The sequence below is a fragment of the Bos javanicus genome, chromosome 23 (genome assembly GCF_032452875.1).
Source record: "Bos javanicus breed banteng chromosome 23, ARS-OSU_banteng_1.0, whole genome shotgun sequence".
In the NCBI taxonomy this organism is placed as follows: Eukaryota; Metazoa; Chordata; class Mammalia; order Artiodactyla; family Bovidae; genus Bos; species Bos javanicus.
This window is the reverse complement of record NC_083890.1, coordinates 38,190,909-38,207,793: the sequence shown is the minus strand read 5'-3', so window position 1 is coordinate 38,207,793 and position 16,885 is coordinate 38,190,909. Positions and strand designations below refer to the sequence as shown.

General features: G+C 44.2%; 1 protein-coding gene across 5 annotated transcripts in view; it reads right to left on the bottom strand.

Annotated features, from left to right (window-relative positions):
• Positions 1 to 6,039: 6,039 nt before the first annotated feature.
• The window catches only part of MBOAT1 (membrane bound O-acyltransferase domain containing 1), a 111,725-nt gene continuing 100,879 nt past the window's right edge, over positions 6,040 to 16,885 (bottom strand). For all 5 annotated transcript variants that reach the window (XM_061398750.1, XM_061398747.1, XM_061398746.1 and 2 more), the window contains one exon: positions 6,040 to 7,434. In XM_061398750.1, the coding sequence (XP_061254734.1) occupies positions 7,311 to 7,434 (124 nt within the window). In that variant the 3' untranslated portion in view covers positions 6,040 to 7,310. The remainder of the gene's footprint in view (positions 7,435 to 16,885) is intronic.

The window sequence follows — 16,885 nt, the reverse complement described above, 5'->3', positions numbered from 1 at the left end:
GGTCTTTTAACTGGGAGTGGCTCTTCCGTTTCTTCATTTTGCTTGTATTTCTCTTATTCTGTGAGTTTAGGAAAAACAATTATCTTACTGTGGTCTTACAAGGTTATTTATATGTGGGAACACCCCTATGTAGCTTGTGCGGGTTTAATGTATTTGGGGTGAGGGCTGTGTTTAGTGTGGACGCTTGTCTCTTTTCTTGGCATGTGCTGGCCATCTTCCCCTTGATAGGGAGTATGCAGATGAGGCAACTGGTCCCCTGTCCTGGGGTTCTTGGCCGCAGGGGTAGCTAATGCATGCCCGCAGAGCACGTGATGGGGTCAGCAGCAGCTCCTCTCCTGGAGCCTGAGGGGTGGCAGGGACAGCAGCTTGCAATCATTCCTGGAGCTCCTGCTGCTGCTGCTAAGTCGCTTCAGTCGTGTCCGACTCTGCGCGACCCCATAGACGGCAGCCCACCAGGCCCCACTGTCCCTGGGATTCTCCAGGCAAGAACACTGGAGTGGGTTGCCATTTCCTCCAATGCATGAAAGTGAAAAGTGAATAGCCTAACATAAGTTTAGGGATTAGACAAAGCTGACTGAAGCGACTTAGCAGCAGCAGGAGGGCTGAGCCTTCTCTCAGCAAACACCCTTCCTCCTGGGCCTCAGCACATCACTCACTGAGCCTAGAACTTTCCTGAAGATCTTTCGGGGTTGGGGGCTGGCTTAGCCACCCCACGACCTCTATGGGCAACGGGGAATGCACGGTCTGCTCCTTTGGACCGTCACTGCAATAACTGGTACTGGTTTGTTGCAAAGGCAGCATCCAATTTCAGAACAAGGGCAGGCTTTACTTCACCCAGACAAGAGGCTGCTGAGGGGTGCTGTTGCTCTACTGAGGAACCTTCAGGCGCCAAGAGATGAGGTGGCTCCGAACTTACAGGAAAACAAGGACACAGCAACCAGTCACTGTGCGGTTGAGAATGCTGGGATCCCTCCAACCTGCAGCACATGCTCCGGATCTTGTCTTTCTGGTCCCACTGTGAGCTCTTCGAGGGCAGAGAATGGGTCTTCAGCATCTTTTACCTGCATCCTTTACGTGGCCAGACCTGACATTTGATAAATAAGCAAATGCATTAGTTAATGGATGGTGGGGGTGGTGGTGGGTTCAGACTATATGTATACTGCCTACCTAAGTGATTATTTCACATAATGCGCTTTCAGAATTCCCTGAAAACACATGCCCTTATTTCAAAAACTAATTCTGACAAGTAGAAAAGATGTTTCCCAGCACAAAAATGACTCCATCAAAACTGTCAAACCCAACGATGCATTAAACTAATGCATTCAATCCTTCATTCATTCAACAAACACTTACTGAATCTTCATTACATGCCCCGCACTATGCCAAGGGCTGGAGACAAGAAGAGAAATAAGATACAGTCTCTCACAAAGCTGGGCATCAACCACTTCTTTATCAACTTCCTATTGTGGTTGTAATGTGCGGCCAGTGTGGAGAAGGGTGTACAGAATGGACCTCTGCTCACTGCCTTGAGCCTACACAGTCCAGGGGGCACACCCACAACCTGTCCTGGGACCACCCACCAATTTCTCTCTTCTCCTCCCAATTTCTGCCTTTTTCTCTCTTAGCCTGTCAAAATCTCAGGCTGAAATACTTACTGAGTCTTTGCAACTACTGAATAATGTTTATGTTCTGTATGGCAACCTTAAAACTAAAATAGAATTAACTGAAAGATTCTTTAAAGTTTTATAATTTTCAAAAGTTTTGCACGCATGACTTCATATAATCCCATAATAACCCCTTTTCTACCCTATTCCTGTGTTGACTCTCCCTTCCCTCTCCCCACTGGTAATCACTAGTCTGTTCTCTGCATCTATGAGTCGGCTGCTTTTCTGTTTTATTCACTAGCTTGTTGTATATTTTAGGTTCCACGTATAAGGGATATCATTCAGTATTTATCTTTCTCTGACTTATTTCACTTCACACAGTGCCAAGTTCCTCCACGGTACTACAAATGGCAAAATTCCCATTCTTTTTATGGCTGAGTGGCGTTCCATTGTGTGTGTGTGCATAGTCTCTATGTATGTGTGTGTACACTGTATCTTTATCCATTCATCTGATAATGGACACTTAGGTTGCTCCCATACCTTAGTAATTATAAGTAAGGTTGCTAGGAACAAAAGATTGCATGTTTCTTTTCAAATTAGTGTTTGGGGGCTTTTTTGAATATACATCCAGAAGTGGAATTATTAGATCATATGGTAGTTCTATTTTTAGTTTTTAGAGGGATCTTCATACTGTTTTCCACAGAAGCTTCTCCAATTTACATTCCTACCAACGGTATATGAGGGCTCCCTTATCTTCACATATCTTCACATTCTTACCCACATTTGTTATTTGTGTCCTTTTTGATAGCCATTCTGACTAGCATGAGGTTGATTATCTCACTGTGGTTTTGATTCTCATTTCAGTGATGACTAGATCTGGCCTTTAAAAAAAAAAAACAAAACCCTAAAATGTATTTCTTTTAAACCTAAAACTCATCAACTCAACACATACTTATTAAATATATAATACATTTAGGATACCTTGAAACTCTTTGTTAAGTTGCTCAGTCATGCCTGACTCTCTGTGATCCCAAGGACTAGCAGCACACCAGGCTTCCTTGTCTTTCGCGATCTCCTGGAGTTTGCTCAAACTCATGTTCATTGAGTCGGTGACGCTATCCAACTGTCTCATGCTCTGCAACCCCCTTCTCCTACCCTCAATCTTCCCCAGCATCAGGGTCTTTTCTAATGAGTTGGCTCTTTGCATCAGGTGGCCAAAGTGTTCGTGCTTCACCATCGGTCCTTCCAATGAATATTCAGAGTTGATTTCCTTTAGGATTGACTGGTTGGATATCCTTGCAGTCCAAGGGACTCTCAAGAGTCTCTTCCAGCACCACATTTAAAAGCATCAATTCTTCGATGCTCAGTCTTCTTTATGGTCCACTCTCACATCCATACATGACTACTGGAAAAACCATAGCTTTGACTATATGAACCTTTGTTGGCAAAAGTGATATCTCTGCTTTTTAATACACTGCTTAGGTTTGTCATAACTTTTCCTCCAAGGAGCAAGTGTCTTTTAATTTCATGTGCAGTTACCATCTGCAGTGATTTTGGAGCCCAAGAAAATAAAAGTCTCTCACTGTTTCCATTGCTTCCCCATCTATTTGCCATGAAGGGATGGGACCAGATGTCATGATCTTCATCTTATGGATGTTGAATTTTTTTTCAGGCAAGAAAAAGAAATTTGTTAGAGGGTAAACGAGAGGGTGACTGGCCCTTAAGGAGAAGAATGTTGAGTTTTAAGCCAGCTTTCACTCTCCTCTTTCACTTTCATCAAGAGGCTCTTTAGTTCCTCTTCGATTTCTGGCATAAAGGTGGTGTCATCTGCATACCTGAGGTTATTGATATTTCTCCTGGCAATCTTGATTCCAGATTGAGTTTCATCCAGCCCGGCATTTCACATGATGTACTCTGCATATAAGTTAAATAAGCAGGGTGACAATATACAGCCTTGACATTCTCCTTTCCCAATTTGGAACCAGTCTGTTGTTCCATGTCCGCTTCTAACTTGCTTCTTGACCTTCATACAGGTTTCTCAGAAGGCAGGTAAGGTAGTCTGGTATTCCCATCTGTTTAAGAATTTTCCACAGTCTGTTGTGATCCATTTAGTCAAGGCTTTCGCATAAACCTTCACATAGTAAACAAAGCAGAAGTAAATGTTTTTCTAGTATGCTCTTGCTTTTTCTATGATCCAACAGATGTTGGCAATTTGATCTCTGGTTCTTGTCTTTTCTAAATTCAATTTGTACATTGGGAAGTCCTCTGTTCATGTACTAATGAAGCCTAGCTTTAAGGATTTTGAGCATTATCTTGCTAGCATGTGAAATGAGCACAATCGTGCAGTAGTTTGAACATTCTTTGGCATTGCCCTTCTTTGGGATTGGAATGAAAAATGGCCTTTTCTAGTCCTGTGACCACTGCTGAGTTTTCCAAATTTGCTGGCATATTGAGTGCAGCACTTTCACAGCATCATCTTTCAGGATTTGAAATAGCTCAACTGGAATTCCATCACCTCCACTAGCTTTGTTCGTAGTGACGCTTCCTAAGGTCCACTTGACTTCACACTCCAGCATGTCCTGGCTCTAGGTGAGTGGTCACAGCATTGTAGTTATCTGGGTCATGAAGATCTTTTTTGTACAGTTCTTCTGTGTATTCTTCCCGCCTCTTCTTAATATCTTCTGCTTGTGTTAGGTCCATACCATTTCTGTCCTTTATTGTGCCCATCTTTGCATGAAATGTTTCCTTGGTATCTGATTTTCTTGAAGAGATCTCTAGTCTTTCCAGTTCTGTTGTTTTCTTCTTTCTTTGCATTGTTCATTTAAGAAGGCTTTCTTCTCTCTCCTTTGCCTTTCGCTTATCTTCTTTTCTCAGCTATTTGTAAGGCCTCCTCAGACAACCATTTTGCCTTGTTGCACTTCTTTTTCTTGAAGATGGTTTTCCATAGTTCTTCAGGCACTTGATCAGATCTAATCCCTTGAATCTATTTGTCACTTCCACTGTATAATCACAAAGGGTTTGATTTAGGTCATACCTAAAAACTAGGAACTCTACGGCGATAGAAACAGTCCTCATCTTCTATCTAAATATGGGTCCTAAATTGAAATTTTTTTCTATGGGTAAATGTTCTCGGGGCGGGGGGGGGGAGGGGGTAGGTATGAATCACTCTTCAATGTGTTATCCTTTTATTACTGAGTAAAGCCTCATAGTATCAAAAACGTGTCCCAGGATCTAGCACTGTCTGACACAGACAATCTATAAGCCCAGATTCCATAGTCTTGACTTTATTCTATAATGAATAGTTGATTCTGGGTGGGTCACTTAGGGGACCAGTGGTCCCCACTTGCCTAGGACTCAGGGGTTGGCAGAGTCCCTGCAAAGCAGAGAGACGATAAACTCTCCTCTCACCACCAAAGTTCTTCTCTCAGAAATGAAGACACTTAAAATACAGTGAAACCTAGACATAAATCACATTGCAAGTTCAAGGATTTCATTGTAAGATGGATTATTCCACACACTCCATGCCAATGGTGATATAGACCATTTTTGCTAGTGTACAAGATTATGCATTTTGGTCTTGTACCTCAAAATATTCCTGTTGGAGGCAGACTCTGACAGATGTTAGGCACCTACCTTTTTCCCCTGCATCCACTAAGATTCCTTTCAGGACACTAAGAAGGGTTGCTAGAAGATTGAAAGAAGTGTTTAGTCACTCAGTCGTGTCCGACTCTTTGCGACCCCATGGACTGTAGCCCACCAGGTTCCTCTGTGCATGGGATTCTCCAGGCAAGAATACTGGAGTGGGTTGCCATTCCCTTTGCCAGGGGATCTTGCTGATCCAGGGATCAAAACCAGATCTCCTGCATTGCAGGCAGATTCTTTATCATCTGAGCCACCAGGGAAGTCCCAGAAGTTACCTGGTTAAATTGGCGTGAGCTTCCTACCCTGGCCCAAATGTGCTGCTTCTTAACTTCCACTGTCTCACATCAGGACTAGAGCTTAGGCTCTGAGCAGCACAGGGCCACCCTGGACTCTCTAAGGAACAAGAACACCATTTCACATTTCATTGTCCCAAGAGAAGCACCAGCATGGAAAGATCCCATGGCCAGCACCCTTCCTGGGACCACCGTGAATTCCAATCGTAGCTCAACCATGACGTCTGTGACTATGGGGCAGGTAGCAACCATCTTCCTGACTGTTTGCTCATCTATAACAGGAAGTTAATCCTATCTGCACTTAGGGGGATGAAGATCAGAAATCCAACCAAAAACCAAAACCACCCAAGCACTTGACATAAAGTATAGATGGAGCACATCATGCTCAAATTTTAAGCAAGTAAGACCTTTAAGTTTGTACACATTTGTTCACACACACACACATGCAAAATGCACACACATGCTTCAGAATGGCAAGATGCTACTGACACAGTACGCAATGTTTTTCAGAAATATTTCCTTTATATAGAAATACAGTATTCATTTAGTAAGAAACTTTTTACCATTTTATTTGAACAAATTCTCTCCTCCCAAGGGTTTTGATTGAAAATACATCATAGCATGTTTTATCATTATTATTATTTTCCATAACATTTAATACCACATTTCCTTCTCCCACATAGAATATCACCTAGCAGAAGTTTCCCAAAGGAGCCATAGCACATTCATGACAAAGACAGGAAAGAAAAGAAAACCATTTTAAATCTGCTTTCAGGCAGGATGATTCAACTCAAACAATGTCAAATTTAATCAGCTTTGAAACTGAAAAATGGAAACCAGCCCAAGTGAACACCACGGCCATGATCATGAACACTCCCAAGATGTGAGGGAAGAGGAGAGAAATGTCTGCCTTTTCTTCCCAAACTTCAATGTAACTTTATTTTTTTAAAAATTATAAAAAGGTATCCTCCTGCCTTCATAGTGTGAAATTTGGGTGTTTTCTCAGGACCATGTGTGGGTAAGTGGAAGGCATGTACTTGTGCAATGGGGAACTGTAACCCCTCTGAGACCTCTTTGTACCTGGACAGGAGACTTTCTGATTTTCAATCTTGGCTCATTGCAGAAGAAGGTTACATCCCTCGGGGGCGGGGGAAGAAAACACAGCCGCCTTCAGGGCACATGCCTGACTTCAAGTCCATACAGGTGTCCGTTCACGTTGGTGATCTTGGCACATCGAGTTTTCAGTATTCTGCAGACCTCCCTTCACACAGTTCCTCCCCGGAAGTCTTCTGAGTGTAGTTAATGTGTTTGAGAACAGTAATGTCACAAGTCAAAGGATTGGGGGCTTCCCGAGGCACAGCCATCTTGGGTGTATTCTGGAAGACAAGTCATCTCAGCTTCCCCTTCTCACTTTGGGAGCAGACACTCAGGTTCCCAATATTCAGATTTCAGGGGCTGGAGATCATGCCAGAAAAACAAAGACCCAGATGCCCAGAATGTATTGTCTCTGCAAGTTCTGGCACTTTCTCCACATACCTCCATGCCACTAAAATGTCCTATGAAATATGAAATCAACTGGGCATGGCTGATTCAATGGTACAAAAAGGCTGTATAAAAATACTCCCTGCACTTAAAAAACAAAAACAAGAAGAAAATGCATGTAAACATCGCCTCTAAGTCACTGGAGAACTCTGGAGTCTTTATCTTGTCCGTCCAATGATTTGCAGTCTTAAGTGTTCAGCGTTTTTTTGTGTTTTTTTTGGTGGAGGTATCAATCCATTTTTTTATTAACAGAGTTCAGAGTCTGAGGCCACCTTTGATTATGAGCTTGTGGTTTGATTGGCAGGAATAGAATGATCAGGAGACTGATGATGTGTAAGTAAAAGTACATAGACCTAGGAAGAAACATACACGTATTTCAAATGAGGATATACAAGGGAAATGTCACATGAAGCAATCACATCCTCCTTTGGCGCTGGCAGACCTAACCGCCCTCAGGCTTGCCTTGATCTACTCCACAGATAACTCCCTACAGTGGCTGAGCAGGCCAAGGATGGACCAAAACCTCAGAGCTGGGCAGAGCAAACGAACGAGCCCGTCTGCAGACAGACACGTGGTAATATCCCACTGATGTTATAAGCAGATTAAGAGCATTAACCCCACAGCTAGAAACTCACCATAGTAAAAGTATAAGGATGCATGGAATGCAAATTCAAGCCTTACCCTATGCTCCCCTAACACAAAAGCAACTGACACTTTAGCCAATGTGCTCCACTAAGTGTCGGGGTTCTTGTAGACATTATGAGCCCAAAGAGTCCAGATTTCAAAAGCCTACCCCATGACTCAATAATTTTCATCCAAACTAGAACACGTTTTGCTTTTGAAGTCTGTGGACTCACAGCCTAAGTGTGGGACTGGGCACAGTGTGGATGTTCAATAAATCTGTACACATCAATGAATGAAGTAATTAGGAACAGCTTTTATATGATTGCTGTATATCCATTTGGAAAAACTGAACTTTCCGTTTCTCCAATGCTTTTTGAAGAGCAGAAGAAAATAATGTTAAGGGGCAGGAGACCCACAACTGATTTACATCTCATCCCCCAGCTTCTGTGATCATAAGGTCGGGTCAACAGAATAGTCAAGAGCTCCAGCAGAAGCAAGCATACCTTTTCTTCTTTCAATAAGTATGTATTGTGTGTGTGCACTCCACTGCTCAGTCATCTTTGCGACTCCATGGACTGTATAGCCCACCAGGCTCCTCTGTCCATGGAATTTTTCAGGCAAGAATACTGGAGTGGGTTGCCATTTCCTCCTCCAGGGGATCTTCCCAACCCAGGGATCAAACCCACATCTCCTACATCACAGGGGATTCTTTACCACTGATCTACTGGGGAAGCCCACCTAGAATGTAGGAAGGATTAAACTGGGATCTATACAAACACACAGACTCCACCCCTTCTTCTGGGAATGGAAAAGACCAGTATAGACAGAATAATAGCAATTTGGCCAGCAGAGGGGTGAACAGCCACAGGTGAGTGGTCATCTGATTTACTATTTAAACCAGCACATTATTGAGAGTGAAAAACGGTTCAACAAGGAAACACACTGGCTCTGCAAGTATAAACTGGGATTCTCACATCTCACATCTCATAGGCACATCTGCTGCTGCTGCTAAGTCACTTCAGTCGTGTCCTACTCTCTGTGACCCCATAGACGGCAGCCACCAGGCTCCCCCATCCCTGGGATTCTCCAGGCAAGAACACTGGAGTGGGTTGCCATTTCCTTCTCCAATGCAGGAAAGTGAAAAGTGAAAGTGAAGTTACTCAGTCGTGTCTGACTCTTCGCAACCCCATGGACTGCAGCCTACCAGGCTCCTCCGTCCATGGGATTTTCCAGGCAAGAGCACTGGAGTGGGGTGCCATTGCCTTCTCTGAGGCACATCTGAGGCATAGGCAACTCCAGCTTTCAAAGTCTGCTCTCCTAAAACAGACTTTGTTTTTGCCTTTTGCCTGAATCATTTACATGTGGTCAAATCTACCCTGAAGCAGTTATGTTAGATTACAACCAAATATTCTGGAAGTCAAGGGGTTAAAATTTCCTTTTCAACCTCCCAGGAAGGTTTAGTAACCTATTCTGACATTCCATACCTCTCTCCAGTGTTAAAGAACCCTTCATCTTTTTTATTATGGAAGAACTCAGTTAACATTTGTATAGTGTTCTGGCACTGAACTAGGTGTCCAGATATACAGATGAATAGGGCACAGTCCTCCTCTCAAGGAGCTTGCTATCTACAGAAACTCCTACACAAATTCTAACATTCTTATATACTGAATTTAGTAAGCATTATCTAGTTAGACAACTTAGGAGATTTTGCTTTTGAAAATGATTTCAGAGAAGGGTTCTGCTCCTAAATATTTCTGTCCTCCTTGAATACATATGTTGAAACCCCGACTTCCAATGTGATGGTACTGGAAGTAGCCTTAGGGAGGTGACTTGTTTTAGAAGAGGCCATGAGGGTGGGGTCCCCATGATTAGTGTGTTTATTAGAAAATAACGGGAAATAGAGTGTGAGCTGTCTCTGTATCCTTCTCACTGTCCCTCAAACCATCTTTTTCGCTGTCCCTGTCTCCATCAGTCTCTCTCTCTGCTATGTGAGGACACAGCAAGAAGGAAGACTTCTGCAAGCCAGAAAGAGCTCTCATTGGAAACCAAATCTGCTGGCACCTTGATCTTGACCTTCCCAACTTCCGCCACTGTAAAGGAAAAAAAAAGTCTGTTGTTTTAAGTCACCTAGTCTATAGTATTTAGTCATAGAAGCCTGAACTAAGACAACTTCATTCTTTTTTTTTTATTGGATTATAGTTGATTTACAATGTGTTAGTTTCAAATGTGTGAAAAAGTGATTCAGTTATACATATATTCATTCTTATTCTGTCCTTATATAGATTATCACAGAATATTGAGTAGAGTTCCTTGGGCCATATAGTAGGTCCTTGTTGGTTACCTATCTTATATATAGTAGTATGTGTTCGTTAACCCCAAGCCCCTGATTTAGCCTCCATACCCCCACATTACCCCTTTGGTAACCATAAGTTTGTTTTCAATATCTGTAAGTCTGTTTCGACTTCATAATAAGTCCATAAGTTCATTTGTATCATTTTAAAAAAATCAGATTCCACATGTGGGGGATATGGTATTTGCCTTTGTCTGGCTTATTTCACTTAGTATGACGATCTCTAGGTCCGTCCATGTTGCTGCAAATGGCATTATTCCATTCTTTTTATGGGTGAGTAATGTACTTAGTTGCTCATTATGTCTGACTCTTTGCAACCCCATGGACTATAGTCCACCAGGCTCCTCTGTCCATGGGGATTCTCCAGGCACAAACACTGGAGTGGGTTGCCATGCCCCTCCTCCAGGGGACCCTGTGTGTGTGTGTGTGTGTGTGTGTGTGTGTGTGTATGGACCACATCTTCTTTATCCATTCATCTGTTGATGGACGTTTATGTTGCTTCCATATCTTGGCTACTGTAAACAGTGCTGCAACACACATTAGGGTTCCTTCCTCTGCAATTTTTTGGGGAGAGTTTCAGAAGGATTGTTGTTAACTCCTCTCTAAATGTTTGACAGAATTTGCCTGTGAAGTCATCTGGTCTTGAACTTTTATTTGTTGGAAGATTTTTAATCACTGTTTCAATTTCAGTACTTGAACAGGTTTGTTTTCTTTTCTCCTGGTTCAGTCTTGGAAGGTTGCACCTTTCTAAGAATTTAGCCATTTCTTCTAGGTTGTCCATTTTATTGGCATATAGTTGTTTGTGTGGAGAAGGCAATGTACCCCACTCCAGTACTCTTGCCTGGAAAATCCCATGGATGGAGGAGCCTGGTAGGCTGCAGTCCATGGGGTCGCTAAGAGTTGGACACGACTGAGCGACTTCACTTTCCCTTTTCACTTTCATGCATTGGAGAAGGAAATGGCAACCCACTCCAGTGTTCTTGCCTGGAGAATCCCGGGGACGGGGAGCCTGGTGGGCTGCCGTCTCTGGGGTCGCACAGAGTCGGACATGACTGAAGTGACTTAGCAGCAGCAGTTGTTTGTAGTAGTCTTTTAAGATCCTTTATATTTCTGTAGTGTCAGTTTAACTTCTCCATTTTCATTCCTGATTTTATTGATTTGAGTTCTCTCCCTTTTATTCTTAATGAGTCTGGCTAACATTCATCAATCTTGTTTACATTCTTAAAGAAAAAGCTTTTAGTTTTTTTCCATTATTCATCTCTCTTTCTGCTCTGATCTTATTTCTTTCCTTCTACTAACTGAATTTTGTCTGTCATCTTTCTTTGCTTTAGGCCTGAGGATCATAGCTTCTCTTCTCATGTCTGCCCTCTAGTGGCTGACGTTGGTCCTGAGGTTCGTGCAGGTTTCCTTGTGGGTGGAGCTGGGTCTTGTCATTCAGGTGGTCAGGATCTTGTCAGTTCAGTTGTGTTCGACTCTGCGACCCCATGGACTGCAGCACGCCAGGCTTCCGTGTCCATCACTAACTCCCAGGGCTTGCTCAAACTCATGTCCATCGAGTCAGTGATACCATTCGACTCATCATTGGATGGCATCCTCTGTCGTCCCCTTCTCTTCCTGCCTTCAATCTCTGCCAGCGTCAGGGTCTTTCCCAATGAGTCAGTTCTTCGCATCAGGTGGCCAAAGTATTGGAGCTTCAGCTTCAACCTCAGTCCTTCCAAAGAATATTCAGGACTGATTTCCTCTAGGATGGACTGGTTGGATCTCCTTGCAGCCCAAGGGACTCTCAAGGCTCTTCTCCAACAGCACAGTTCAAAAGCATCAGTTCTTCAGTGCTCAGTTTTCTTCACAGTCCAACTCTCACATCCATACATGACTACTGGAAAAACCATAGCTTTGACTACATGGACCTTTGTTGGCAAAGTGATGTCTCTGCTTTTTAATATGCTGTCTAGGTTAGTCATAGCTTTTCTTCCAAAGAGCAAGTATCTTTTAATTTCATGGCTGCAGTCACTACCTGCAGTGATTTTGGAGCCGAAGAAGTAAAGTCTGTCACTGTTTCCATTGTTTCCCCATCTGTTTTCCATGAAGTCACATTCATTTTTTGAATGTCGAGTTTTAAGCCAGCTTTTTCAGTCTCCTCTTTCACTTTCATCAAGAGGCTCTTTAGTTCCTCTTCACTTTCTGCCATAAGGGTGGTGTCATCTGCATATCTGAGGTTATTGATATTTCTGCCAGCAGTCTTGATTCCAGCATGTGCTTCATCCAGCCCAGCGTTTCTCATGATGTACTCTGCATATAAGTTAAATAAGCAGGTGACAATATACATCTTGACATGCTCCTTTCCCAGTTGGGAACCAGTCCATTTTTCCATGTTTGGTTCTAACTGTTGCTTCATTACCTGCATACAGGTTCTCAGGAGGCAGGTAAAGTGGTCTGGCATTGGTTAGGATTGTGTCAAGGGGTGTGTTTAGAGGTGGCTGTGTGGCTGAGACTTCCCTGGTGGCTCAGACGGTAAAGAATCTGCCTGCAGTTCAGGAGACTGGGGTTCCATCCCTGGGTCGTGAAGATCCCCTGGAGAAGAGAATGGCAACCCACTCCAGTATTCTTGCCTGGAGAATCCCATGGACAGAGGAGTCTATAACCTTGGCGGGCTACAGTCCATGGACTTGGAAAGAGTCGGACAACTGAGAGCCTAACATAAGGACCAGGTGACCTCAGTGTGGCTGCTGACTGTTCTGTCTGAGGCATTCCAGCACTGGAGCTGTAGGTCGTTGGTTACAGCCAGGTCTTGATGCCAAAATGGCAACCTCTGGGAGAGGTCAGTATTCTCTGGGGGCTTCTGCCGCCACTGTCCTTACGCTTCCCCCAGCCCAGTGAGCCGCAGCCAACCCCTGTTGCCACAGGAGAGCCTCTAGGACCCACAGGAGGTCCAGTCCCAGCTCCTATGGAGTTTACTACTGGGCTGGCTCCCAGGGGCACAGAACCTTGTCTGTGCCCTCCAAGAGTGGACTCGGTCTCCCCCAGTCCCGTGGAGCTCCAGTCCTGTACTCAGTCCCACTGACCTTCAAGGCCAAATGCTCTGGGGGTCCCTCCTCGCAGGGCTGGACCTTCATGCTGGGGAGCGTGATGTGGGGCTCAGCACTCCATCTTGTGAGGGAACCTCTGTGATATAATTACCTTGCAGCCTATGGGCTGCCCACCTGGTGGACATGGGCTTTGACTGTGTTGTGAAAGCACCCCTCCTACCGTCTCGTGTGGCTCCTTCGTTGTCTTTGAATGTATCATGTGGGGTAGATTCCAGTGTCTTCGGTGGAAGGCTGTTCAGCACTTGGTTGTGATTTTGGTGATTTCCTGAGGGGAAGTGAGTGCAAATCCTTCCACTCGGTCGTGTTTGTGGAGACACAAGTTCTTTCATAACACAGTCAAATGTTCACTTGGGGCTCACTTACAACTACAAGGGAAAAAATTAGACTAAAGCAGGATTTTCAGTCGCTACAGATTGAAAAGTGACGAGACAGAAAAACAAAGCCCGTCTGACACTTAAATGTCAATCAAGGAAGGGTATCCTGAGAAATGGATTTGCATACGACTGCCAGTCATCTCCAGCTACTGAAATTACCCCCTAGAGAGGAACAGATCTGGCCAGGCCCATGTCCATTAATTTCTTCTGCCAGATTCAGAGAGTCTCCTACGAGTTTCTGAAAAAGAATTGTTTTAAAAAGATTCTGAAAACACTTTTGAGAGGCAATCTATAATAGCCATTGGCAACAGCTATGCAGCTGTTAATCTAACTTTAATTACTTTGAATTTTAAGTTGAAAACTGTTTCTCAGTCACACTGCTGCTGCTAAGTCGCTTCAGTCGTGTCCAACTCTGTGCGACCCCATAGACGGCAGCCCACCAGGCTCCCCCGTCCCTGGGATTCTCCAGGCAAGAACATTGGACACATTTCAAAAGCTCGGTGGCCACCCTACTGGATGGCATTTCAGTCTCTGTAGAAACTTCTACTGGACAGAGCTGACCTAGGTAGGGAATTTAGATGGTATACTAAGCAAGGAGGAAAACACCATACCACTTAGGCTGAATTACTTGAAACTGACAAAAGTGACAGAAATGTCAATTTCACTCTAAACAAAGGTTTGTGTGTGTTTTAAGTAAAGCAGGTTGTTTTTAAAAAGAAATGGAAATCTCCTGAGAGTGATCTGGCCTGATAATGATTTCTTTCCCTAAAGCTCCTGCCTACAAATAGAATTTGGCATGCTTAGTTGGTTAAATGCATGTGATCACAAACAAATCACCACTTGTGTGTGACTCCCAAGTGATAACATTCTTCCAAAGTATTTTCTCCTACAGAAATTTTTAGTGACTGCACTCCTCCTCTTGCTGTTTAAAACAAAAAAAAACTTTGCAAGTGAAACTTGGGTTTTGCTGTGTGACACCTGTTAAATTACTCACCCTCTCTGAGCCTCCATGGCCATAAATAATAAACAGGGATAGTGATACCTACCATTCTCTCCTCAGCTCACTGCTCTACTTTGGATTGGTTCTACAGTCTTCCCACACTCGTGTTTCTCAGGGCTTCTTCCTATTACAATGGAGCTTCTCTGTGCTGCTCCCAGGGTTTGCAGCACAGCCCACAGTGCTCCATCCGCCCCGCTCAGCATCCCTACACACTCTCTACCTGCTTCACACTCCCCTGGTGCAGCCTCCAGGAAAGAAAGCTCAACGCTGCTTTCTCTCAAGAGTCAGATTCCTGTTACACGCACCATGTACATGTTACATGGTACAAAATCTCCAGACCATTCACTCAAGGGTCTGATCTTCGTGGATATTTATAAATCTGTCAATTATTTCCTATCACTTCTATCAAGCGATCTCCTCCACGGAAGTAGGAATGAGCTCTCTCTTTTGTTCACCATCCCAGTCCCAGCTTCTAGAGCAGTGCCTAGCACGTCGTTCTGTGCTAAGTCACTTCAGTTGTGTCTGTGCAACCCTATGGACTGCAGCCTGCCAGGCTCTTCGGTCCATGGGGGTTCTCCAGGCAAAAATACTGAAGTGAGTTGCCATGCCCTTCACCAGAGCATCGTTACGACCCAGGGATCGATTAAATGATATTGAGTTAAATACAGGCACTTCTGCTATAATATGACACACATATTCCTGGGAAAAAAATATTGCATCTAGCAACATCATACGCTTAAAATGCCAGGGCTAGGGTGGGTATGTTTCGCCTCTCCCCAGTTCCTGTTTCTTTATCTGCATAGTAACTTAGATTTTCCAAACACTGGGGGAACCCTCAGCCCCAGGCATCTGACTTCGGAATGCAAATCAATGTGTCTTGATGCCTGTTTAAAAAAAAAATAACCTGTTTAACATAATTCCTTGTTTACCTCACAGTTCCACTTCTTTATAAAAGGTCATCTCCTCACTAGCAGCTCTCTCCTCTTTCCTCTCTCCAAAGAAAACGGGGGAAAGAGCCCAGGGTTACCAGTTAGAAGCAGACACCTCAAAACTTATGAGAGTTTATGTAACCTGAGCACTAACAAAGACAATTAGCACCCAAGCCCAAAACTTGGACAGCCCAGGAGGATAGCTGGACTGGGCCTAAAGGCTGCTTCAGAGAGTGTTAAAATGTACAAGATGATAAAGGGCAAATGCTGGCTGGAGGGCACTCAGATAAAGTGAAAGTGAAGTCGCTCAGTCGTGTCCAACTCTTTGCAACCCCGTGGACTGTAGCCCACCAGGCTCCTCCATCCATGGGATTCTCCAGGCAAGAATACTGGAGGGGGTTGCCATTTCCTTCTCCAGGGGATCTTCCCAACCCAGGGATCGAACCCAGGTCTTCCGCACTGCAGGCAGACACCCACCAGGGAAGTACTCAGATAAGGGAAAAGAAAACAGAGCTGTGAGCAAGTGGGGCTGCTCAGAGGGAGGGGGCACAGGAGGTAAAACTGAGATGGTGCAGGCTTGGGGGGGGGGGCACCTCTGGAAAGAGGAAGCCGAGCGCAGGTGGGACAGCTCATGGCTCCTACCTCTGTAGCAGCTGAACTGAGGGTTTTTTGGCTGAAGATTATAATTCTTTTCCCACTATTCCTGCATCCCTTGTCTAGAAAAATCTGTATATAAACCAGTTTAACTTCCATGCTATCTGGACATAACGCCTACGACCTAACTGGAATTACAGAAACAGACTTCAACCTGAAAAAAAAGAATCCTACATCTAGACACTGATACCTGGACTGAGCAGTGAGAGTATCTTTGGTCATTCCTAACCGGTGTGTACAGTCTGATATACAATAAGGCACGTTTGCATGTTTATTCCCAAGCCACTTTTCTGACTGTAGCTGTGGCCCAAACTTAACCTACAAAAGTTCCTGCAAATCAGTAAACGATGCAAGTCAGTATTTATCGAGTACAGACTACACTGGGCTGAGCCCTTTGCATGTCTGCCTCATTCAATCCTGACAAAGGTGTTTTGAGATGAATTCTATTCTTGCCTTCATTTTACAGTTGACAAAACACAGGTAAAAGAGGTTAATAACTTGCCAGAGGTCACACAACCACTTCTCTGAGAGTAGAGAAATATGGCTAATTCAACAGAGGAGTGAGACAATAAAAGTAATCAAGAAGAGGTTTGCGGTTCAGCTGGAGGGCTGGTGTTTGAATACAAGGGCCTGACATCCTTTCCCTAAAGGCCTCGTCTGTGGGGTGAAGCCAGCTCCTGCCTGCTTCTGTCCCTCCTGGGGTGCCCCAAGGCCTCCAAAAGAGCCTAACCCCAGGAAAAACAGGTAAGGGCAGTGAACTCACCCTCTGAGCTTGTAATCCAGACAC